Raw genomic sequence first — 24930 nt, forward strand, 5'->3', positions numbered from 1 at the left:
CAAATGAATAAGTAGTCGACATTATCGGACCGAGACCCTTCCATTCCAGTCCTGAGGAAGTGTTTCGGCCGGAAACGTCGATTGTTTATTCATTTCCATAGATGCTGCCTGACTTGCTAAATTCCTCCAGCATTTTGTGTGTGTTGCTTTGTATTTTCAGTAACTGCAGACTTTCTCGTGGTTATATTTATTAAAATCTAGTAGATTACAATAGAAAATGGGTATTTCAGCCCAAAATGTGTGGTTTATATATTTTTCCAATCACTACAGCAAAACACTTTATGCCCCATTCTCTTTAGCCAACGTCACAGTTCCTAGAAGTACAAGTTATTTTCTTTTGGAGTTTATTTTCTTACAGCATGGAATAGGCCCTTTCGGCCCCTCGAGCTACACTGCCCTGCAGTTCCCAACAACCCGGATTTAACCCTAACCTAATCACAGGACAGTTTGCAATGTCCGGTTAACCCATCCAGTACGTCTTTGGACTGTGGAAGAAACTTAAGCACCTGGGATAAACCCGTGAATTCCACAGGGAGGATGTACAGCGACTCCTTACAGGCTGATGCCGGAATTGAACTTCACACTCCGGAACACCCTGAGCTGTAGATGTGGTCTTGTAGCTATAGGAGCCCCTTTGTAACCATGAACAGGTTCACTAAATTCTTGCGTTTAGTCATAGATATTATAAATTTTATGTTCAAAGGAAAATCTAGTTATCTATTTCCTTTGCAAATAAAACCCCTTGGATAATCTGAGGATAGTTCACTGAGTGAAGTTTAGGGTGCACCTAGTTATTGTCTGCCAAAAATATGTTCTTATTGTGATGAGGGATTGGAAGTGAATTTGCAGTACTGAAAGTGATCCAACAGATGTGCTGAATATGCTGACCAGGGTTCAACAGCTGTTCTAAAATGCCTGCAATTGATAAATTTTTGCCATGTCTATTATGGCTTAACCAGAATTTGCTTGAAAAGGATACTTCCAAGAAAAAGGAATGATACTTGAGGTGAAAAAAATTCTGTAAGAATATCGTATATCTCTGCCTCATGTTGAGTTTGCCCTAATTGGGTACAGTTTGAAGGGCTACGTGAATTTTCTAGGGACCCCTCCTTAGCTGCATTAAACAACCGAATTAACACTTGCAGCTTTCCAGGTGATTAAGATGAGGTCCATTTTTAACTAAGTCTCAGGAAAGCACACAATTCAATCTGATTTCTGCTATTGAATTGGAGTTTCTTTCATGGATGCTAGATTGTAAAAGGATGTTTATAACATATAGATGAATGTATGTGTAAGATTCATTTGTATCTATCTAAGTCTGTAGGTGCTTATTTCATCTTTCTTGGTCAGAAAATATGGCCGATTTGCTGCCAAAGTCTCGACTTAATAATTAACATTTGTGAAGACAAGAAAATTAAAAATAATAGTTATATCCCAGATGTCTTTATCTGTACACTCAACAACCATTAGTTTAATGTCTGAGTTTGTGACTAATGAAGACTGGGAACCCATTGGCAGTGTTGAGGGGTCCATCATAATTATTGTGAATATACACAGTAGAACACAATTTCAATAACCATCCATGCAATACCTCCATTTAAGCTGCTTTTTAGGAAGTGTTAAGTTGATGCTTTATGATTACTTCTCAACCAGAGGCAGTAAACGTTCTCTATTTGCTATCAAAGCCTGTTAAATTTTATAATCCGATTTCTGATTCCACTCCACCCCCCCCATCCCCCCACCTCCGTATTTGAAATCTCTTAAAATTAATAACTGGTAAATATCCCTTGTGTTCTTAAAAATCCCTTATTGTAATAGGGTGACCAAATTCAATAGTTCCATAAATTGTAGATGAAACACTTAAATTATTTCATAAATTACTTAAAGCCCCAGAATGTATTAGGCCTTTAAATTTGAATGGTTCAATAGGCTGGGGATTTTGACTGTCAAATTACACTGAAAGATCTGGAGCCCTCCTTTGGTCATAGACCACAGAAACAGACCCTTTTGCTCACTGTGTACCTGCCAACCATTGTACCCATGTACACTAATCCCATTTACTGATATTTGTTCTGCAGCCTTTATGCTTTGGCAAGTCGTGTGCTCATGTAGATACTAATGTTGTAAGATTACCTGCCTTCATCACACTCTAAAGCAATGCATTTCAGATTTCAACCTGAAATTCTTCCTTTGATCCCTTCTAAGCCACTTACTCCTTCCCTAAACACTCTGGTATAAGATGCCTCTACCATGGGGAGAAGTTTACTGTGTTTACCCTATTTAAGCTCCTTATAATTTTGTACATCTCTGTCAGGTGTTCCTCACCCACTCCTCCATACTTCTCTGCTTCAAGAAAAATAGACACTGTCTGTTATAATTGAATAGCTACATATCAGGTAGCATCCTAGTTAATCTCTACAATCACTTTTCCTACAGTAGCAGCATAACCAGAAATGTGCACATTACTCCAGCTGTGACATAGATAATGTTTTATAAAGTTGTACACAATCTTTCTGCTTCAAGCTAATGAAGGCAAGTATCCCCCGAGTCTTTTTGACCACCTTATCAACCTGTACTGCTACTTTTGGAGTTGTAATTGAGGTCCCTCTGTTTCTCTGTACGCTGTGGGGCACTACCATTGTACAGATTCAAACCGAAATGCATTATCTTGCATTTACTGGGATTAAATTCCATCTGTTGTTCTCTGCATCTTTCCACCAGATCAATGTTATCTTGTTGCCTACAACTGTCATCTTCTCCCAATTCACCAACTACCAAATCAGATTCATGGCCCTATGCTATCTCTGCAACATTGAGACAGTAAAAACACCTATGTTACTGTTGTTTATTGACAACAACTCCATCTTCAATACTATAATTCCATGCAAACTCATTTCCAAACTCCTAGTTCTGGGACTCAACCTTTGTAACTGGATCCTTGCTGACCAACGGAACACAAATCAGTAAGGTTTGGGAGCAACACCTCTGCCACGATTATCCTCAACACCCAAGCCCCAGAAGGCTGGTCCACAGCCTCTTGCTCTCCTCCCTATGTACTTGTTACTGTGTGATGAGAATCTGCTGTAATTCCTTCTACAAGTTGCAGTTAACACCATTGTAGTGAGACAAATCTCAAATAACAATGAGTCAGAGTAGGGGAAGAAGATAAAGCACCTAATGTCATGATAATAACCTCTCACTTAATGTCAGTAAAACATAAGACTGTTGACCTCAGGAAGGAGAGCAGTGGGCAGGCTCTTGTTTATGTCAACAGTTCTGAGGTAGAGATGGTTGAAAGCTCTACTTCCTTGGAATGAAATCACCAGTAGCCTGTTCTGGTCCACGTTTATAGATGCTACAGCTGAGAAGGCACCCCTTTTGACCAAGACCACAAGAAACTGCAAAGTTTTGAATCCGGCTTGGCACCTCACAGAAACCAGCCACTTTGCTCTATTATATGCCCTCTCTTATGCTTTTATGTTGACTTAAACTTCCCTTGTCAGCTACAGTTGTGTCATCCTGCTTTTAGAGTACTACTTTGGGATGTATCTATCCTGTGCCTTCCAAATTGCTCCCAGAAACTCCAGCCATTGCTGCTCTGTTATTATCCCTACTAGTGTCCACCTTCAATCAACTTTGGCCAACTCCTCTCAGCCTCTGTAATTCCCTTTATTCCACTGTAATACTGATGCATCTGACTTTAGCTTCTCTCTCTCAAATTGCAGGGTGAATTCTGTCATATTAAGATCACTGTTTCCTAAAGGTTCCTTTACCTTAAGCTCCCTAATCAAATCTGGTTCATTACGCAACACCCAATCTAAAATCACTGATCCCCTAGTGGGCTCAACCACAAGCTGCTCCAAAAAGCTGACTTGTAGGAATTCTACAAATTCCCTGTCTTGGGATCCAGCACCAACCTGATTTTCCCAGTCTACTTGCATATTGAAATCCCTATCCCTCTTACTGAAATTGAATTCTTTGTTCCTGAACCCTATCCATATCTCATTTGAAGTGCCTTTTAAGATCTCCTCTCTCACTATTGTAGTAAGGATCAAGATAATATTCTTAATGCTGTCTCCTTCTTTACAGCCCTTTCCTGCAATTTCTGAAGATTCTGTATCTTGGGATGTTAACCTGCCATTTTTGCCATATAACTTTGATAGCAGCACTATCATGTACCCTTTTACTGACCAGTACTCTAAATTCATCTGTCTTGCTAGTCAGACTTAGTGTTGCATTCTTGCCACAACTGTCTGTTCTACCTAATGAATTAGCTCAGTTTTCCTTCTGTATTTGATTGTATCTCTCCCTCAGCTGAATATCCACTTTACATCACATTCTTCTGCCAAATTGGTTTAAAATCTCTGCAGAATGCTGGACTATTCCAGTTCATCTACAGTCTATCTAACTTGCACTGCTCCTACCTACTGCAGAAGTGGTCCAGGTAATCCAAAAATACAAATCCTCCTTCCTACTCCAATCCTTAGCCACACATTCCTATCCCTGTACTCATGTAGCACTGGAAGTCATCCAGGCTAAATGTGCAAAATGCTGTTTTAATTGTGATCTTTTGTTGTGCTTTAGCTTTTCTTAACAAAGTCTGACAATCCACCATTAAGCCATATTTCACAAGTGCAGAATATGGTCCCTACTGATCCTGGTAAGGACCAGGTAGGTGCTGTAGTTAGTCAGTTGCCAGGTCTCCGTACTAGGAAGGAAGATTGTGCAACTATCATTCTAAGGCAGCAGAAGTGTACAAACATGGTTGTTGTGAACTTGATGCGTCAAAGTGATATGTGATCTGATATGTTTCAGACTCCCATTTCTTTTCCCTCAATTTGGGTATCAGAAGATGAATCATTTGTATGTTCTTCTGTACTTGTTTGTTTGGTCCCTTCAGAGGGTATTCATCTTTTTATATAATGTTGTGGAAGTCAACAAATCAGAATTATTGAATATAATTTCCCAATTTGCTTCTTCTGACCTTAGAAGCTCAAGGATATAGTCAATTGATTAATATGTGCCTCGTGGTGGAAAAATTCATCCAGCATTGTATTTAATCTTTTTCCTTTAGAAATCACTTATATTGTAAACTTCGAAGTATTATTGCCAGCTATTTGCTTCAGTGGATATGAAGGATTAATGGTGTTACATGTGCTGCTGCCAGGTGCTGAGTGATAGCCATGCCTGAAACCCCCTCATAACCACTTTGTATGTTTTGTACCTTGAACGTAATCAATAAATTTCTCTTGACTAATGTAACTTGACTAATGAAGCTGATCTAATTTTTTTTCTCTTTCTCAAACAGAGAAATTGGAGAAAAATGCTACCACAGCCTGGTGTCTTTCACTTTTTGTGGGAGATTTGTTCAGGTACAGTGAATGAAGGAAGTGCAGTGAGAACCTTTGGCAGGTATGTGTAGAAAGGTGCATGATTAGTATAGTGTCTACATCAACACTCACTTTGCCTTCCCTCGCATTCCCTTTTATAGGGAAGTAATAAATTAAAGAAATTCTAGCCAGAATTCTTTTCACACCAATCTAGATTTAGATTATGAAGGCACGCAGTCCTCTTATTGTCATTTAGTAATGCATGCATTAAGAAATGATACAATATTTCCTCCGGTGTGATATCACAAAACACAGGACAGACCAAGACTGAAAAAAACTAACAAAACCAGATAATTATAACCTATAGTTACAACAGTGCAACAATACCATAACTTGATGAAGAAGTCCATGAGCATAGTAAAAGTTCAAAGTCTCTCAAATGTCCCACATCTCACGCAGACGAGAGAAGGAAGAAAAACTCTCCCTGCCATACCCGACCCCGGTCCAACTCTGAGTCATCCGAAAACTTCGTGTTCTGATCAGCTGTCCGACACCAAGTACTGAGCACCATCTCTATCCAAACGATTTGACCTCCATCTCGGTCGCCAACAGCAGGCAAAGCCGGGGATTTTGAGGCCTTCCCTCCGAAAGATTCCCGACTGCATGGTAACGATAGCAGCGAGCGAGCGTTTCAGAAATTTTTCCAGATGTTCCTCTGTGCTTTCATGTCCATGTCCATCTCCATCAAATCAGAATTGTCCATGGCTCCTATTTAATGGATACGATATCGTTTTCACCGGAGGGCTGCGCTAGTTTATCCTTCCCCACCTTTGCTTTTTGAATAACAATATCTGACTGGCTACAAGCTTTGACTTCCACTGTTATACCGTACTCTATTCAATAATCATTTCATATGGAATGACTGTTTACAAACTTGTTTTAGAATGTTTGGTTTTTGATTCCTTGACCCAAGTCGTCATAGCATATGGTATTAATTGCAGACATTTTCAGTGTATTTTAGCTTTATACTTGTATATTGGTTGACACTTTAGAAGCTAACTTGATGCATCTTCAAAGAAAGAAACAGTATATGGAGGGAAGTGATAGTAAATGGTTGCATCACAGCCTAGTATGGAGTTTCCAATGCACAAAATTGCAAGAGGCTGTAGATCAGGGGTTCCCAATGTTTTTTTTAATGCCATGGACCCTTACCATTAACCGAGGGGTTCGTGGGCCCTAGGTTGGGAGCCACTGGCAGTAGAGGGTTGTGGACTCAGTCAGCTCCATCACAGGCACAACAAATGTCATGCTATTGCAATAATAATAAAACTGATTGTGATTCTGGTTCCATGTGTGTGTAAAGAGTGATGTGGGCCTTTTGGGCTGAATAGCCAGTAGGTTTTAAATGTAATCTCTTACCCATTTGTCATAGCTCAGTTGTCCATTGATTCTTAGGAAATATTGCATTTCTTAATACCAGAATGGTAAATTGATAGGTCCTTTTCCCACACTAAACAGCATTGTTTGGCAAATGTAGAAATTTATAATTGTGTAGATCTAGACAGTAAATCTTGCAAACTGTTAAATCTCTCAAACCATGCATAAAATAGCAGGTAAAGTTCTTAAGTCTGCCTCTCTGGTGTATCAAAAGCTGTCCGTGATGTCACCTTCTCCACTTAAGCCTTTTATATTGTAGGTTAACTGACTATGATGCTGAGATATCGAAGGCAGATCTCTCTGTTCATCACAACTCAATTGATTACCATCTTCGGGTCCTAACTTCACTGGTGGAACCATTTGAAGTTCAGATTGGAGCAAAATATTTGGTACTTGGAGAGATGGAAACCACAACAGGTAGGGTGGAGAAGCTTCGAGAATAAAATTAATCATTTCACCTCCATCTTTTGAACAATTTTACTGAATTTCTCCGATGTGGCTTCCGTATCTTTCATAGACTGAAAACAGCTTTAGTCTTTAAAGCTTCTGTAACACTATCTTTTTTTTTTGATGATCTATTCTAATACCTCTCTGCTGCAGTCTCACATTTTACTTGACACTGATTCAGTAAGACATCATGGGATGTTTTGCCACAATAAAGGTGATAGATAAATGCAAGCTGCTCATGTAGCCAATGCGAGCTCATGCATGCCAATTTCCATCTTTGCTTTTAAACTGTCTGTAATGCAGGTTTAAGACCAGCAGATGTCAGTGCTTAATCCAATTTTTCCCTCTGTACAACCTAAATTTAAGTAGAAAGAGTACAATCTCAATTTGTCAACAACAAGCAGCAGTTTTGGAAAATGATGACATAGAAGCTCTTTGATTAGTCAGTTACTTCACTGGTGCATGTGTGCATGAATTTCATTACCAGATGAATTATCAAAGGTGCTAAATATTCTAATCATCAGCAAACATTCTGAATTCTGATCACTTCAATTTAAAATGCTAGCATTTAATTCTCCTCCCCATTCCCACTCCAACATATCCTGGGCCAACTCTGCCATCAGGGTGAGGCTGAACACAAGCCAGAGGAACAGCATTTCGTTTTCCACCAAGGTGGTCAACAAAATCAATGGCATGAACATTGGGTTCTTCAATCTTTGGTTAACTCCCCCCGCCCCCCCCCATCTCTTTTCTCTCCCTGGTCTATAAGTGTTCTTCCTACACTCATCCCATACCTTATTGCCCTTTGCCTTCCCCCCCCTCCATTTGCCTTCCCCCCCCTCCATTTGCCTTCCCCCCCCTCCATTTGCCTTCCCCCCCCTCCATTTGCCTTCCCCCCCCTCCATTTGCCTTCCCCCCCCTCCATTTGCCTTCCCCCCCTCCATTTGCCTTCCCCCCCCTCCATTTGCCTTCCCCCCCCTCCATTTGCCTTCCCCCCCCTCCATTTGCCTTCCCCCCCCTCCATTTGCCTTCCCCCCCCTCCATTTGCCTTCCCCCCCCTCCATTTGCCTTCCCCCCCCTCCATTTGCCTTCCCCCCCTCCATTTGCCTTCCCCCCCCTCCATTTGCCTTCCCCCCCCCTCCATTTGCCTTCCCCCCCCTCCATTTGCCTTCCCCCCCCCTCCATTTGCCTTCCCCCCCCTCCATTTGCCTTCCCCCCCCTCCATTTGCCTTCCCCCCCCTCCATTTGCCTTCCCCCCCCTCCATTTGCCTTCCCCCCCCTCCATTTGCCTTCCCCCCCCTCCATTTGCCTTCCCCCCCCTCCATTTGCCTTCCCCCCCCTCCATTTGCCTTCCCCCCCCTCCATTTGCCTTCCCCCCCTCCATTTGCCTTCCCCCCCTCCATTTGCCTTCCCCCCCCTCCATTTGCCTTCCCCCCCCTCCATTTGCCTTCCCCCCCCTCCATTTGCCTTCCCCCCCCTCCATTTGCCTTCCCCCCCCTCCATTTGCCTTCCCCCCCCTCCATTTGCCTTCCCCCCCCTCCATTTGCCTTCCCCCCCCTCCATTTGCCTTCCCCCCCCTCCATTTGCCTTCCCCCCCCTCCATTTGCCTTCCCCCCCCTCCATTTGCCTTCCCCCCCCTCCATTTGCCTTCCCCCCCCTCCATTTGCCTTCCCCCCCCTCCATTTGCCTTCCCCCCCCTCCATTTGCCTTCCCCCCCCCTCCATTTGCCTTCCCCCCCCCTCCATTTGCCTTCCCCCCCCCTCCATTTGCCTTCCCCCCCCTCCATTTGCCTTCCCCCCCCTCCATTTGCCTTCCCCCCCCTCCATTTGCCTTCCCCCCCCTCCATTTGCCTTCCCCCCCCTCCATTTGCCTTCCCCCCCCTCCATTTGCCTTCCCCCCCCTCCATTTGCCTTCCCCCCCCTCCATTTGCCTTCCCCCCCCTCCATTTGCCTTCCCCCCCCTCCATTTGCCTTCCCCCCCCTCCATTTGCCTTCCCCCCCCTCCATTTGCCTTCCCCCCCCTCCATTTGCCTTCCCCCCCCTCCATTTGCCTTCCCCCCCCTCCATTTGCCTTCCCCCCCCTCCATTTGCCTTCCCCCCCCTCCATTTGCCTTCCCCCCCCTCCATTTGCCTTCCCCCCCCTCCATTTGCCTTCCCCCCCCTCCATTTGCCTTCCCCCCCCTCCATTTGCCTTCCCCCCCCTCCATTTGCCTTCCCCCCCCTCCATTTGCCTTCCCCCCCCTCCATTTGCCTTCCCCCCCCTCCATTTGCCTTCCCCCCCCTCCATTTGCCTTCCCCCCCCTCCATTTGCCTTCCCCCCCCCTCCATTTGCCTTCCCCCCCCTCCATTTGCCTTCCCCCCCCTCCATTTGCCTTCCCCCCCCTCCATTTGCCTTCCCCCCCCCTCCATTTGCCTTCCCCCCCCCTCCATTTGCCTTCCCCCCCCCCCCCTCCATTCACACATTCCTCCCGGTGGTTCCCCTCGGCTACTATTCACATCTGCCCTCCTCACTTCCCTCCTTTGAATCCATGTTACATGTTCCTCTCCAATCAGATTCTGTTATCTTCAAGCCTTTGTCACCTCCACCAATCACCTCCCAAGTTCTGGCACTATTCCCACTCTCCACTCTGCCTCTTCACCTGGCTCCACTTATTACCTGTTAGCCATTGTTTCACACCTTGGCCTCACCTTCTTATACTGGCTATCTCCCCCTCTTTCCAGTTGAAATGAAGGGTCTTGACCTGAAACATTGATTGTCCATTTTCCTCCAGAGAGGCTGCTTGGACTGTTGAGTTCCTTCAGCATTTGGGGTTGCTTCAGATTCCAGCATCTGCAGCCTCTTGTGTAATCCACATCTACCCTATCAAGAGCCCATGATCTTTTGTTTCAATCAAGTCTCTTCTCACTCTGCTAAGCTCCTGTGGATACTAACGTAGTCTATCCAACTTTAACTCAAAAGTAACTATTTCATTTCAAGTGTTGGTCTGGTGCTCTATCTCTGAGTTGTTCCAAATGAATTCACATCCTTCCTCAAATAAGAAGGCTAATTCGGTACAGATATTCCAGATGTGCTCTCACCAGTGCTCTGTATAACTGAAGCATAACTTCCCTAGTTTTGCATTCAATTACCCTAGCAACGAACAATAACATTCTGTTAGCTTTCCTAATTACTTGCAGCATAAGTTCCTTGGGTTTTATATTCCATGCTGTTATTTACATAGCCAAGCATCCCATATGTTTTTAGCATATATTAGCTTTCCTTACCACTTTCAAAGATTTGTGTACTTTCTTCCCAACTTCCCTGTAAAATTATGCTGTTTAGTTTGTTTCTCTGCATTTTTAATTCCACACTGCAGCTTGTACTTCTGTAATGAATGTCAAAGTGTCTGTCTCCCACTTTACCACTGAATGTCTTTCTAATAGCTGATTTCTATCCTTTACTGTAATATGATATGTCTTTCACTGAAGATCAGTAGCTTAAGATTACTTAAAACAGTGCAGTTATGTATATTTTATTGCTTATTCTATGTGCAGTCACTCCTGTGCCTAGCGCCACTTTATGGATGCACAATCGATCTGTGTGTATAAGCTATCATATGCTTTTGTATGTATTGTATTTTTTATTATTATTGTTGTGTTCTTTATCTTAATGAGTTTTTATTTTGTGCTGCATCAGGTCCAGATTAACAATTACTTCTTTCTCCTTTACACTTGTGTTCTGGAAATGACATTAAAGAATCTTGAATCTTATTTAAATTTGTCTCATTTCATTAGATGTAAATTATTCCTTTTGCTTGACCTGCAATAACTGTCTCCCTCATTGTTCTTGCTTTGAACCCAATCCATTCACTTGAATGTGGCATTGGAAACCCTAGTTAAACTTTATGCAGATAAAGTAATGTGCTTATAAGCAAATGGCTATTACCTCTTTCATATATAATAAATATGTGGATACAGTTTACCAAGGGAGAAGCAAAAATCACATTTGTAAGCTTTCTCTCATGAAGGTTGCCGAATATTCTTCCAAATGCATGCTGATTAGTAGTGATTTAACATGGGCAAGTTATTGTCTGATCAAATTTTGTAAGGAGTCAACAAATGGGACAAGTTTTGAAATGGTTTGGAACAGAGCCATTATCTTGTTGGTCCATTGTTGTCTTAAATTGTTTTGTTTAAGTTTCCCTTGTATAGAAGAGCATGCAGGGAGATAAAAGGGCCTCATTGGAGTATTTGTCTCTTGGTCTTTGAGCTCTATTGAATACTGCTTTGTAAATTTGGAGTGAGTGTTCCATTGTGCGGTAAATTTAAATTGGATGACTACAGCTATTTTCTTACCCGCTTGGTGTACAGGGGCAAAGAGAGCAGCTGCAAAGAGATGAAGTTCACCATAGGGCTTTGGAAACTTCAATCAATTCCATTGCTTATTGCACTTTCTTGAATTCTTTTAATTGGTTGGATATTAACTTGGTGGCATTATTTTTAGGCAATGTTCCTGTGATCCAGGCTCGGCTACTAATTAACGCGGATGGAGTTGACTTTCCATTACTGGAACGTGCTGTACAAGAACAGAGAAGGTACTTCCAACAAAGAGACAGAAGTGCCCTTGAAACTGAGATAGCAGACAGAAAAGATGTGTGAATGTGTATATGCAAACGTGCCATTGGTGTTGCAGTTTCTCAAAGTGCCTTCCAGGTGTGACAGCTGTTTTTAATTACAGCTGTCTGATTCCTCTGTTTTGGGCTGGTGCTGAACATATAGTCTGCTTTCTGCATGTTGTACTTACCTTGCCTTTTAAAAGTAACAATTTTGTTTTACAAAAATGTTTGTGAAATTCAAATTAAAATAGCTTTGGGAAGTTGCTGACTTGTGTATTTAGGACTTCCAGCACCTGCATTTCTGGAGTGTTTTTTGAGTACCATTCCTAAACAGCCACTTTAGTAATGTTGTATATCGTGAGTTCTTGGTTTTAACCCACGCTACATCAGAGAAAGGAAGCTGGATTTTACCCATAATTTTTCAGACTTGTCAATTTGAGAGTGTATTACCCATTATTTTGCAAATTTGCTTTCTGTTTGAGTATCTATGATTAAGACCACAAGATCCTTGTTTTTGCTATGGAATAAGTCATCAGTGCAGTGCTCTGCATGAATGTGCTTTAAATAACTTACATCAAGATAATCAATGCAGGTATAAAAGGTACCCAAATATTCTTCGGAGAGAAATAGAGCATGTTCTCCTTAGGATACAGCTGAGATTATGTCCTATTGATCAGGTATGCAACATGTCACAAGGGTAATTCAAGAATCTTTGCTGCATTTTGAATATTATGGGGAAACTACATATTGCCCACTGTGCTCTGCCCCCTGTGGATTAACTGTAGTTTTTGCTTTATGAAATGAACAATTTACTTTTGAGCTCCTACTGTATACTGTGAGCATACTATGGTTTGTGAACACAAGACGGGTGCAGGAGTAAGCCACCTGCCCTTCAGCATTGCCCCTTGCTTTCCTGATCAGTGGTCAGTAATGGATGCATCTCATTTAATACTTTTACCTTGACAAAAGTAATTTTTCTTTTTTTTTTGGCGTGTGCGATGTTGGCGGGACGATGTCTTTTTCATGCCTTTACAAGGCGCGGAGAGAGAGAGAGAGAGACTGTGTGGCGCGCCATGCCTCACACAGACATTTCGCAGTATTTTTCCCTTTTATTTTACGAGGTCGAGTTGCAGTCTCGACACTCAACCTAGCACAGATGGAAAGCCTTTATATTGAGTTAGAAGATGCCTGTGGATTCTTAAAAGATTTTTTTTTGTGGTCAGTGGATATATAAATTCACCAGTTTACACTAACATTTCTGCATGTGGAAATGCCTTCACATCTGGAAGAATGTATTCATTCAAGGTCTGTGGGTGAGTGATTGCAATAGAGAAACACTCCTTACTAATACACCATAATGTAAACCTGATCTTCGCAAGTGAAGAACCAGACATCATCACCACATCACAAACCTGCATGTAAAATAAAAAGGCTAATATCCAGCAGCATCATGCTACAGTTGAGAATCTGTGCTGATATTGTTGCGTGCTGCATAGAAACCCTACAGCACACTACAGGCCCTTTGGCCCATGATGCCGTGCCGAACATGTACTTAGTTTAGAAATTACCTCGGGATACCCATAGACCTCTATTCTTTTAAGCTCCATATACCTATACAGGAGTCTCTTAAAAGACCCTATCATATCCGCTTCCACCAGCGTCGCCGGCAGCCCATTCCGTGCACTCACCACTGTCTGCGCAAAAACAAAATCACCCGCATCATCCCCTCTGTACCTACTTCCAAACTCCTTAAACCTGTGCCCTCTTGTGCTATCCATTTCAGCCCTGGGAAAAAGCCTCTGACTATCCACACGATCAATGCCTCTCATCATCTTATACACCTCTTATCAGGTCATCTCTCATCCTCTGTCGCTCCAAGGAGAAAAAGCTAAGTTCACTCAATCTATTCTCATAGGGCATGCTTCCCAATCCAGACAACATCCTTGTAAGTCTCCTCTGCAACCTTTCTATAGTTTCCACATCCTTCCTGTAGTGAGGTGATCAGAACTGAGCACAGTATTCCAAGTGGGGTCTGACTAGGGTCCTATATAGCTGTACCCTCACGGCTGCAGCAAATGATTAAGATTTAAAGAAAGAAATGAGCCTTGAATATCTCAGTGGAGGAGGTAAAGTCTAAGGCTACGTCTACACTACGCCAGATAATTTTAAAAATGAAGCTTTTTCTCTTCGTTTTGACCTTCCTTCCATACTGAAATGGCGTTTTCAGCCCCCGAAAACAGAGATTTTCAGAAACGGTCTCCAGAGTGAATAAATCTGAAAACGCCCAATATCTGTTGCAGTGTGTATGGGGTAACCGGAGCTTTTTAAAACCGCTGTCATGACATGCTGGAACAGATGGCGACAGCGCGGCATTTCATTGTTTTCTTCTTATTCTTATTATTACTACATTATTGTCGCCAAAGAATTGATACTAGAGCGTACAATCATCACAGCGATATTTGATTCTGTGCTTCGCAGAACCTAACAATTTCAGAACAGACGGCAATGAGACTGAAGCTAGAAGAGTTAGAAAAGTACTCACCAAATACTTTGACCCATAGCTTACTGAATCAATAAGTATACTCACTTTAACAACAGGGATTCTGCAGATGCTGGAAATTCAAGCAACACACATCAAAGTTGCTGGTGAACACAGCAGGCCAGGCAGCATCTCAAGGAAGAGGTACAGTCGACATTTCAGGCCGAGACCCTTTGTCAGGACTAACTGAAGGAAGAGTTAGTAGGAGATATGAAAGTGGGAGGGGGAGATCCATAACTCTTCCTTCAGGGCCATTGTGGTCTGTTTATGCCCCCCCTCAAGTATTTTATTGCCCCTTTGCACCTCGCTATCAATTGTATGCGTGTACTTTCCCCCCTCCCATTCTTGATTAGTTTGATTTTTCATGCATCTATGCTATCTCTCTAAACACTCTCATGTAATAAATCTTGTTCTCAGTTGTGGATAAATGATTCTCTCCTGAATTCATTATTCTATTTTTATTAATGATCATGTATTCGTGGACAGTCTTGATTGCTGGTTGCCCACATTGAAGTCTTTCATAATTGCATAGATCCCTCTTGTATTTCAGCTTACGTTTTCTGTTTTTTAGAGGAAATACCTACAATCACTGTCTTTTTCATACAAAGTGGTACAAAACATATTTTGTGTGGCCTTAAATAGGGTATGAACCCCAATATTTGTTTGGTTTTCTAAGCTCTATGCATGTTTTTGCTTTCATATTGTAATTGTCAATATCCATGTCATTTTTTTTAGGATAGCTGTGTCCTCCGTAGGATAAGTGCTCAGAGCTCGAGCCCAAAGCACTGCTCTACTGTGATGGGTAGTAGAGCTAATAGGATTTGATGTTTCAATCCCTATGATAAGTTGGCACTCTCGATGTTGGCAGTGGGCTTGGAGTGGTGACAAGGAGGGTAGGTACCTCATCGGGGTCATCAGGTGGGCACCCTCCTTCTTTGACGTTTTGTTGATAAGCCCACGACGTCTCCAGAGGGCTCATCGGTGCTACCTGGCGTCCCAGATACACCACCCTCAGTTCCATACCCTCCTGTCTTCATCTTGCAGCCCAGTTGTTGTCTTTCCTTTTAATCAAAATCTAATTACTGCTTTTTTCTACTGCATTTGACGAGGACTTGATTGCTTGTTGGAGGGAGTGACCCCTCACCCCCATCTTCTTCAATAGACTGGTCATAGATGTAGCCATGAATCCCTTGCATCCCACTTCTACAGGGAAAATCTTGGTCTTCCAGCTGTTCTGGGCAGTTTCAGTTGCCAGTTCAGAGTACTGTCATAAGCTTCCTTGACACCATCTTCCCATGGTACTGTCAATTCCACAACATATGCCAGCTTGGCTGTTGTGGACCCCAGGACCATGTCTGGCCGGAGTGTTGTAGCCGCAATGTCTGGGGGGGAAACGCAAGCTTTTTTTCCCAAGTCCATGTCCATTTTCCAATCCTGAACAACCTGCAGAATGCTGATCTCTTTTGATGTTATATGGTGCACTGGAGGTTGGCCTGCTGGTACAAATCGTGTGATGTGAACATTTCTTGCTGATGTTTGTGGGAGAACATTTGTGGTGATTTGCCTCTGTTCCAAGATTGATGCCAGCTGTCTGAGAACTTGGTTATGCCGCTAAGTATACCACCCCTGGGTGAGGCTCGTGGTGCATCCTGTTAAAATGTGCCTTAGTGATCCAGGTGCTTGACAAAGAGAGCAAGCGCAGTCTTCTCTCCACCACTGGTTCAGGTTCTGGGGTGTGGGTAGGAGGTCATAAGTGGCTCTGATGACAAAACTTAGCCGAGATCCCTCCATCTCCCAGATGTCATGCCAGCTGTGTTTCCTCTTTTCCAGGCTCTCCCAATTAGTCCATTGGCCCTGCTTGGCCATTGAGACGGCCCTGGCGCGTCGCTCTGCCTCCTCCTGTCTTCTCACTTCCTCCACCACGAGCTGTCTCTTCTGCACTGATATTACCTTGTGCCATTGAGCCTTTGGGACAAGCCCGAGCCCGGCTGTCCCATGTTGGACTTGGTCAACCACATCCCTGAAGCGAAGAGCAGACTTAGCACTCTGAACAGCTTCAGTTGGGGCCCACTTCCTCCCCGTTGCCACACAGCGGGGCCACTGTTCGAATAGCAGTATCTTCAGATTCAGTGAGGGTCATGACCCCTCTTGCTTTGGTGCATTTGAATTCTTCCACAAGACTTGCAACTGGTAATTCTAATTTGCCGTTCTCGTACAGTCCAACAGGACTTAAGCATCGTGGAAGTCCAAGCCACTGTTTCACACGTGCTGATCATTCTTTCACTCTAAGTACATGATGGTATCCTTTTTGAGTTGTTTAAACTGCTTGGTGCCCTTGAGCTTAGCATCATACCATCGGCCCAAGCTCTTTACTGGTATTTCTGACACAGTTGGGACAGGTGTCCCGTCAATCTGAAACCTTTTATCCGTGACTTGACCTTTGACAATGGAGATGCTTCTGCACTTGCTAGGCTTGATCTTCGTCCTCGTCCATGTGATGTTTTGATGAAGGTTTTCCAGAAGTCTCTTGGTGCAGGGGACAGTTGTCGTCAGTATTGTTATATCGTCTATATAGGCTTGTATCGGTGGTAACCATTGACCAAACTGTAGCTGATTTCCTCCAGCAACCCATTTTGAGGCTCTGATAATGAGCTCCATTGCCATAGTGAAGGCCAATGGGGAGATGGTGCACCCTGCCATGATGCCTACTTCCAGTGGTTGCCACACTGTGGTGAAGTCTGATGTTGTGAGACAAACTTGCAGACCCTGGAAGTAGTGTTTTGCCAGATTTGTTATTGTTGCAAGCACCTGAAAGAATTCAAAAGCAGTCCACAGTAGGGAATGAGGAACTGATCCATAGGCATTGGCCAGGTCAAGGAACAAGGCATGCAGATCCTTTCCTTCGCCATCTGGATTTGATGCCATATGACGCTGGTATGTTCAAGGCATCCCGAGAAGCCTGCTATGCCAGCCTTTTGGATTGACGTATCAATGAAATGGTTTTGTTTCAGCTACTTTTAAGTCTTTGTGCCAACAGGCTGAAAAAGATCTTGCCTTCTATGTTCAGAAGGTTTATTTGGTGAAACTGTTCGATGGTGGATGAATTCTTTTCTTTTGGAATCAGAACTGCCCCTGCTGTTCTCCAGGCTTTGGGGATCACTTGCTTTTCCCACACAATCCTCATGTTTCTCCGGAGAAAGTTCAGACCATCCGGGGCGTTCTTGTAGACACAATACGGAACACCTTTAGGGCCTGGCGCTGATGCCAATCTTGCCTTCTTCACTGCCTCTTTCACCTCACTCAGCTTGGGAGGGCTGATGTTAAAATTGATGTTGTGAGGGTGAGATTGGTGGAATGTCAGCTGGCACAAGTATCAGTTCATCTTTTAGCTCATCAGTGTGGATGGTTCTGAGATGTCTTTCAACCGCTTCTTTTGATACTTTCAAGGATCCACTTTTCTCTTTTGTGAAAATGCCTTTCACGTATTTAAAGGGATCTTTGTAGAAGTCTGTTCTTGCTTTTTCCTTTTTGCGTCATTTCCTTAAATTCTCTGCTCTGTGCAGCTTCGTCAGCCTCTGTTTTAGGTCCTCTTGAAGGAGGTTGATGTCCTCCCTTTCCTCTGCTGTTGCTTTTTTCCACAACTTCCTCAGGCCTCTTCTTTCTTTGGAAAGACAGTTGGCGAGGGAGAGAAGTAGTGTAGAAATGACCGCTAGACTGATTCAGTGTGCTGCGTGCATGATGTGGGAGGTCAGGGAAACTGATGGTGCCTCCCCGACCCCATACCAGACAGTGATGCAGCCTGTCAGAATGCTCTCTGCGGTAGTGCACTGCTCTACTCTCTCTATACCCATGACTGTGTGGCTAGGCATAGCTCAAATACCATCTGTAAATTTGCTGACGATACAACCATTGTTGGTAGAATCGCAGGTGGTGACGAGAGAGTGTACAGGAGTGAGATATGCCAACTAGTGGAGTGGTGTCACAGCAACAACCTGGCACTCAACGTCAGTAAGACGAAAGAGCTGATTATGGACTTCAGGAAGGGTAAGATGAAGGAACACATACCAATCCTCAGAGGGATCAGGTGGAGAGAGTGAGCAGTTTCAAGTTCCTGGGTGTCAAGATCTCTGAGGATCTAACCTGGTCCCAACATACCGATACAGCTATAAAGGAGGCAAAACAGCAGCTATACTTCATTAGGAGTTTGAGTTAGCTGCAGCGTCTTTTGGTCCTGCGCGGTAGCCCACCCCCACCCTGACCCCATACCAGACAGTGATGCAGCCTGTCAGAAAGCTGTCTGCAGTACATCTATGTAAGTTTTTGAGTGTATTTGTTGACATACCAAATCTCTTCAAACTCCGAGGTGAACCAGTGTTGATTGGCAGTGGAGAGGAGATGTTATCACCAATCCGCACAGATTGTGGTCTTCTGGTTAGGAAGTCAAGGATCCAATTGCAGAGCGAGGTACAGAGGCCCAGGTTCTGCAACTTCTCAATCAGGATTGTGGGAACGTTGGTATTAAACGTTGAGCTATAGTCAATGAACTGCATCCTGACATAGACGTTTGTGTTGTTCAGGTGGTCTAAAGCCCTGTGGAGAGCCGTGTCTGCCGTTGACCTATTGTGGTGGTAGGCAAATTGCAATGGGTCCAGGTCCTTGCTGAGGCAGCAGTTCAGTCTAGTCATAACCAACCTCTCAAAGCATTTCATCACTATATATGTGAGTGTTACTGGGCGATAGTCATTAAGGCAGCTCACATTATTTTTCTTTGGCACTGGTATAATTGTTGCCTTTTTGAAGCAAGTGTGAACTTCTGTCCGTAGCAGTGAGAGGTTGAAAGTGTCCTTGAATACTCCCGCCAGTTGGTTGGCACTGGTTTTCAGAGCCTTACCAGGTACTCTATCAGGACCTTCCGCCTTGCAAAGGTTCACCCTCTTTAAAGACAGCCTAACATTGGCCTCTGAGACAGAGATCACAGGGTCATCAGGTGCAGCAGGGATCTTCACAGCTGTAGTTATATTCTCCTTTTCAAAGCAGGTATAGAAGGCGTTGACTTCATCTGGTAGTGAAACGTCGCTGCCATTCATGCTATTGTGTATCGCTTTGTAGGAAGTAATGTCTTGCAAGCCCTGCCAAGGATGTTGTACATCTGATGTTGGTCCAACCTTGTTCGAAATTGACTCTTCACCCTTGAAATAGTCCCCTGCAAATCATACCTGGTTTTCTGGTACAGGCCTGTGTTGCCAGACTTGAATGCCACAGATCTAGCCTTCAGCAAATGACATACCTTCTGATTAATCTGGACAAGCAGGAAACTCTTAAACCCTTGTTCTCTCTGTCCTGGGATCATTATTAATCTAGTTTCAGTCATTGAATTGTCATATACTTTATTGTCGCCAAGCAATTGGTACTAGAACGTACAATTATCACAGCGATATTTGATTCTGCGTTTCACACTCACTGGATTATAAATATTAGAGATATTAAAAATAGTTAAAAATTAGTAAATATTAAAAATTTAAATTATAAATCATAAATAGAAAATAGAAAAATGGGAAGTAAGGTAGTGTAAAAAAAAACCGAGAGGCAGGTCCGGATATTTGGAGGGTATGGCCCAGATCCGGGTCAGGATCCGTTCAGTCTTATCACAGTTGGAAAGGAGCTGTTCCCAAATCTGGCCGTACGAGGCTTCGAGCTGCTGAACCTTCTCCCAGAGGGAAGAGAGACGAAAGTCTGTTGGCTGGGTGGGTCGTGTCCTTGATTATCCTGGCAGCGCTGCTCCGACAGCGTGCGGTGTAAAGTGAGTCCACAGACGGAAGATTGGTTTGTGTGATGTGCTGCGCCGTGTTCACGATCTTCTGCAGCTTCTTTCGGTCTTGGACAGGACAACTTCCATACCAGGTTGTGATGCACCCTGGAAGAATGCTTTCTACGGTGCATCTATAAAAATTAGTGAGGGTTTTGGGGGACAGGCCAAATTTCTTTAGTTTTCTCAGGAAGTAAAGGCGCTGGTGGGCCTTCTTGGCAGTGAACTCTGCTTGGTTGGACCAAGTCAGGTCATTTGTGATATTGACCCCAAGGAACTTAAAGCTTTTGACCTGTTCCACTTGCACACCACTGATGTAAATTGGGTCGTGTGGTCCGCTACTCCTTCTGAAGTCAACAACCAATTCCTTCGTCTTGCTGACATTGAGGGATAGGTTATTGTCTTCGCACCATGCCACCAGGTTCTTAATTTCCTCTCTGTACTCAAACTCATCATTCCCCGAGATACGGCCTACAATTGTTGTGTCATCAGCAAACTTATATATTGAGTTTGATGGAAACTTGGCTACACAATCATGGGTATACAGTGAGTACAGCAGGGGTCTGAGTACACAGCCTTGTGGGGCACCAGTGCTCAGAGTGATTATAGAGGAGAGCTTGTCCCCTATTTTTACAGCCTGGGTCCTGTCTGTGAGGAAGTTGAAGATCTAGCTGCAGATCTGAGTGCTAAGGCCCAGGTTCCGGAGCTTAGAAATCAGTTTATTTGGAATGATGGTATTAAAGGCAGAGCTGTAGTCAATGAAAAGGAGCCTTACGTATGCGTCTTTATTCTCCAGGTGTTCTAAGGAGGAACGTAGGGCCAGAGAGATGGCATCTGCCATTGACCTGTTGCTCCGGTAGGCGAATTACAAAGCGTCGAGGTCGACCGGTAGGCTGTGGTTGATGTGTGCCATAACCAATCGCTCGAAGCACTTCATAGCAATTGATGTCAGAGCCACAGGTCAACAGTCATTCAGGCATGCCACCTTGCTCTTCTTCGGCACTGGGATTATCGTTGCCTTCTTAAAACACGAGAGGATCTTAGACTGAAGCAAGGAGCAGTTGAAGATGTCAGCAAACACTCCAGCTAGCTCGCTTGCACAGGCCCGGAGAACCCGTCCTGGGACGCCATCTGGGCCCGTCGCCTTCTTTGGATTTATCTTCAGGAAGGCCCTTCTAACGTCCTCCTCGGTGACGATGAATCTCGATGCCACCAGATCTGGTTCATCCGGAGGGAGCGGGATGCTCCTCTTCTGTTCAAATCTTGCGTAGAATACGTTTAGTTCGTCAGGAAGAGAAGCGCCACAGTTACTGATATTCCCAGCATTTTCTTTGTGTCCAGTGATCTCATTTAGACCCTGCCATAATCTACTGGCATCCCTTTGGTTAGCCTGGGCTTCCAACTTGGCTCGATATTACCTCTTGGCGCCCTTAATGGCTTTCCAGAGTGCACGCCTGGATTCCGAGTAGCGACTGGTATCCCCGGACCTAAAAGCCTCAGATCTATCCTTTAAAAGGGACTTGACCTCATAATTCATCCAAGATTTCCGGTTAGGGAATACCAGGATTGTCTTGCGAGACACATAGTCCTCCGTGCATTTCCAAATAAAGTCCGTGACAGCTGAGGCATACTCATCGAGGTTAGCTGCCGAGTCCTTGAATACTAACCAGTCCACCGATTCAAAGCAGTCACGGAGGACCTCATCTGTTTCCTCTGTCCAACGCGACACTGCTTTTGACACCGTGACCTCCCGCTTCAGTTTCTGTTTGTAAGCCGGGAGGAGGAGTACGGCCTGATGGTCCGATTTTCTGAAGTGAGGTCGTGGGACGGAACGGTAGGCATCCGTGACTGCTGTGTAGCAGTGGTCAAGTATATTCGGGCCTCTAGTGGGGCAGGAGACGTGCTGGTATAAGTTTGGCAGCGCCTTTCTGAGGTTGGCCTGGTTAAAGTCCCCGGCTGTAATGAGCAAAGCAGATGGAGTATTGTTTGTGCACATGAGGGATTGAATGAGTCGATCATTTGGAGCTCAATGAAGAGTATGAAAAGATGAGCCTTGCATTGAATATCTAGAAGGCAGACGTTATCAACCAAACTGGTCCTGCCACAGCACTGTCTCTTGGCACTCAAGATCCAAAGTGAAGTACTGAAAGATGTGGACCACTTTCCATATCTCAGAAGCCTCCTCTCAGTGAAGGCAGATAATGATGAAATTCACTGATGCTGCTAGTGCAGTAGCAAAGCCCTCATGTGACTGGAAAAGCATATTTAAAATCCATGACCTCAAACCTGGCATCAAATTCATGGTTCACCAAGCTGTGGCCCTAGCTCTTGAGAGAAACTTGAGGAAATGTTCTTATTGGGATATGACATCAGAAGCTGCCTTCTATCTTTTGAACTGAAAAGGCATAACCAGGGTTCTGACTTTTGAATGATCGCTTTTGGTTAAGTCATGCATTATGACATTAAAAGGTACTTTTTTACGTTTTTTATCTATCCTCAGGACTATATCTAAATTTTCGATTGACTAAACAAAGCTGTAAGTAATTAACCTAACCTATTACATCAATTGGTCGGAATCAACTGCAAATGTTATAATATAATTTTTATCTATTGTGAGGAGAGTGTGGATATTACCAGTGAGTGGCAGGTCTGTTTCAGACTGCACAAGAACAGCCCTAGTGAACTGAAAGGTTGTTCTTGTTCATTGGCAAATTCCACATATTAGGCTCAGAGTGTGAGAGAATGGGATTCTGTGTCAGTCCAGTTTTGGTTTATAGTCCTGAAAAAGGCTGCCATTATGTGGCTTTTGACATAATGTATGTGAGTATTTTTAACCCAATTATATCTAATATACTAATATCTACTGTAGCCAAAAATTAGTAACATGTAAGAACTGACAGATGAATCACTGAAGAAGACATTCAGGCGTCCATGCCTATAGCAGCTCTACTGAATTGTTCCAACCTTCTGTAGTATGTCCCCTTTCAATATTTATTCCAAGTAATACTGTACTATTAAATCTGTTTCCACTACTTTCAAAAGAGTGTGGATTTCAGATCCTAACAATTTTGAAAAAAATCCTCCTCAATTTCTCCTGTCCTTCAAATTCTTATAATTATCTTAAATTTGTGGCCTTTAGTTACCAACCCTAATTCCACTTGAGTGGTTTCTCACTGTGTATTCCAACTGAATATGCTTGCACATCTGCGAATATTTCATCTGAGTGTCCACTACTGTAAAGTACACTAGAGCAAGAGGCATTGTGGAAAACAGAGGCAAAGGGGGAGGAGTGCTGTTGCTATGAGAAAGCCAGTGGAATGTTTGGGATGGAACAGAGATCAGTGGTTGAAGGTGTTATGTTTTGTAACTCCAAAAACTAATCAAAAGAAAAGCATGGGAGTTGGGAGATGCATATCTACTTTGTTTTTAGTGTAGTGAAGTGCTCACTTGTGATATGGTAGCATAGTAATGTATTCCATTTGCATACTTTTTACATGTAACCTGTAATGAATTATGTAAACAAAGAATGCTTAATCAAACAATATTTACAATATTACTCATATTATTGGAATATTAAATACACTTCACTCCTGCATGCTTAGTTTTCAACTCCAATGCAATATAGAATGCATCACAATTATATACACAGTGTACTAAATAATACAACTATATACAGACATCCACAGCATAGTAAATTTCAAATCATCCTATTCAGGCCTAAAGATTTGATCGCTGTAGATGATTTCTTCCTCTGGTAGGATAGCATCTTTGTTGACAAGGGATTAAGTCACTCTGCTTGGCAGGTGAGACTTGCAGCTGCGACACAATCTTTGGTTCTGGGACCTCCTCCATGGTGGTTGTAGTGTCCATACTGATTCGTTATTCAGTCGGAGAAAACACTCAGAGGCCACGTTTTTGCTCGATCAATTCTTTAATTTGATCCGAGGACCATACGCATCTGCAGCGTCTGGCAACCAACTCTGCCTAGCACGAGTACAAGGTTACATTTGTATCCAGAAAAAAAGGTTTCAGTTAGCACCTGTTTCCCCTGTCCACGCTTGTGATGGTTTGTGGTTAGCAATTTCATCATGGTCACAATAGCTTCACGTGCAGAGGTACAGGTCAGTAAGCACCTCTATTCTAAGAAATGAGCATGCAGTTGCAACATCCTAACCGTGCCCGGTTCTGTTGTCTAGTTCCCGCCCCTGCGATATTTTCCAGGTCACGTACACCATTTGACCCTTCCTATCCCGTACTCTAACCCCCTTTTCACTTACACAGTAGGAGTTGACTCTGAGACTGCAGGAAGTGATTCTGTCTGCTCTGAACACCTGTTTTTCTAGATGTTTTGTCATCCTGAACAAGCTGCTCAATCTGTTGATCTATCCCAGACCACCAGACAAAGTTTCAAGCCAACACTTTAATTTTGACCATGCCTAGATGACTGGCATGTAGTTCTTCCAACACTTTAACTCCCAGCTTGGATGGTACAGCAACTCTCAGTCCCCAAAAAAAGGCACCCCCTGTCAAGGGCAAGTTCAAGCCAGGACTGGTAAAAATGGGGGGGCATTGAGATTCCTGCTATACATTTTCTTGTTTCTGGTTTCCCTTTGGATCATCTCTGCCATAATAGGGAGACTTTCAATTTGCTTTAGGGAGAATATGTCAAAAGGAAGGTCCTCTTTTGTAGATTTTTCAGGGATTTCCTTTTTCAAGGGTAAGCAGGACAATTCATCAGCATTTTCATGATTAGTTGTCCTCTTGAATTTGATCTTGT

General features: G+C 43.6%; 1 protein-coding gene across 3 annotated transcripts in view; it reads left to right on the top strand.

Moving 5' to 3' along the window:
* Positions 1 to 24930, top strand: part of ten1 (TEN1 subunit of CST complex) — a 57588-nt gene that overhangs the window by 626 nt on the left and 32032 nt on the right. For 2 of the 3 annotated variants that reach the window (XM_072238124.1, XM_072238126.1), the window contains exons 2-3: positions 5309 to 5412; positions 7027 to 7184. In XM_072238124.1, coding sequence (XP_072094225.1) covers positions 5324 to 5412; positions 7027 to 7184 — 247 coding nt within the window. In that variant the 5' untranslated portion in view covers positions 5309 to 5323. Of the gene's footprint in view, positions 1 to 5308; positions 5413 to 7026; positions 7185 to 11696; positions 12086 to 24930 lie in introns of those variants that run through there. The other variant, XM_072238127.1, reaches the window with a different exon arrangement.

The sequence above is a fragment of the Mobula birostris genome, chromosome 20 (genome assembly GCF_030028105.1).
Source record: "Mobula birostris isolate sMobBir1 chromosome 20, sMobBir1.hap1, whole genome shotgun sequence".
NCBI classification, from domain to species: domain Eukaryota; kingdom Metazoa; phylum Chordata; class Chondrichthyes; order Myliobatiformes; family Myliobatidae; genus Mobula; species Mobula birostris.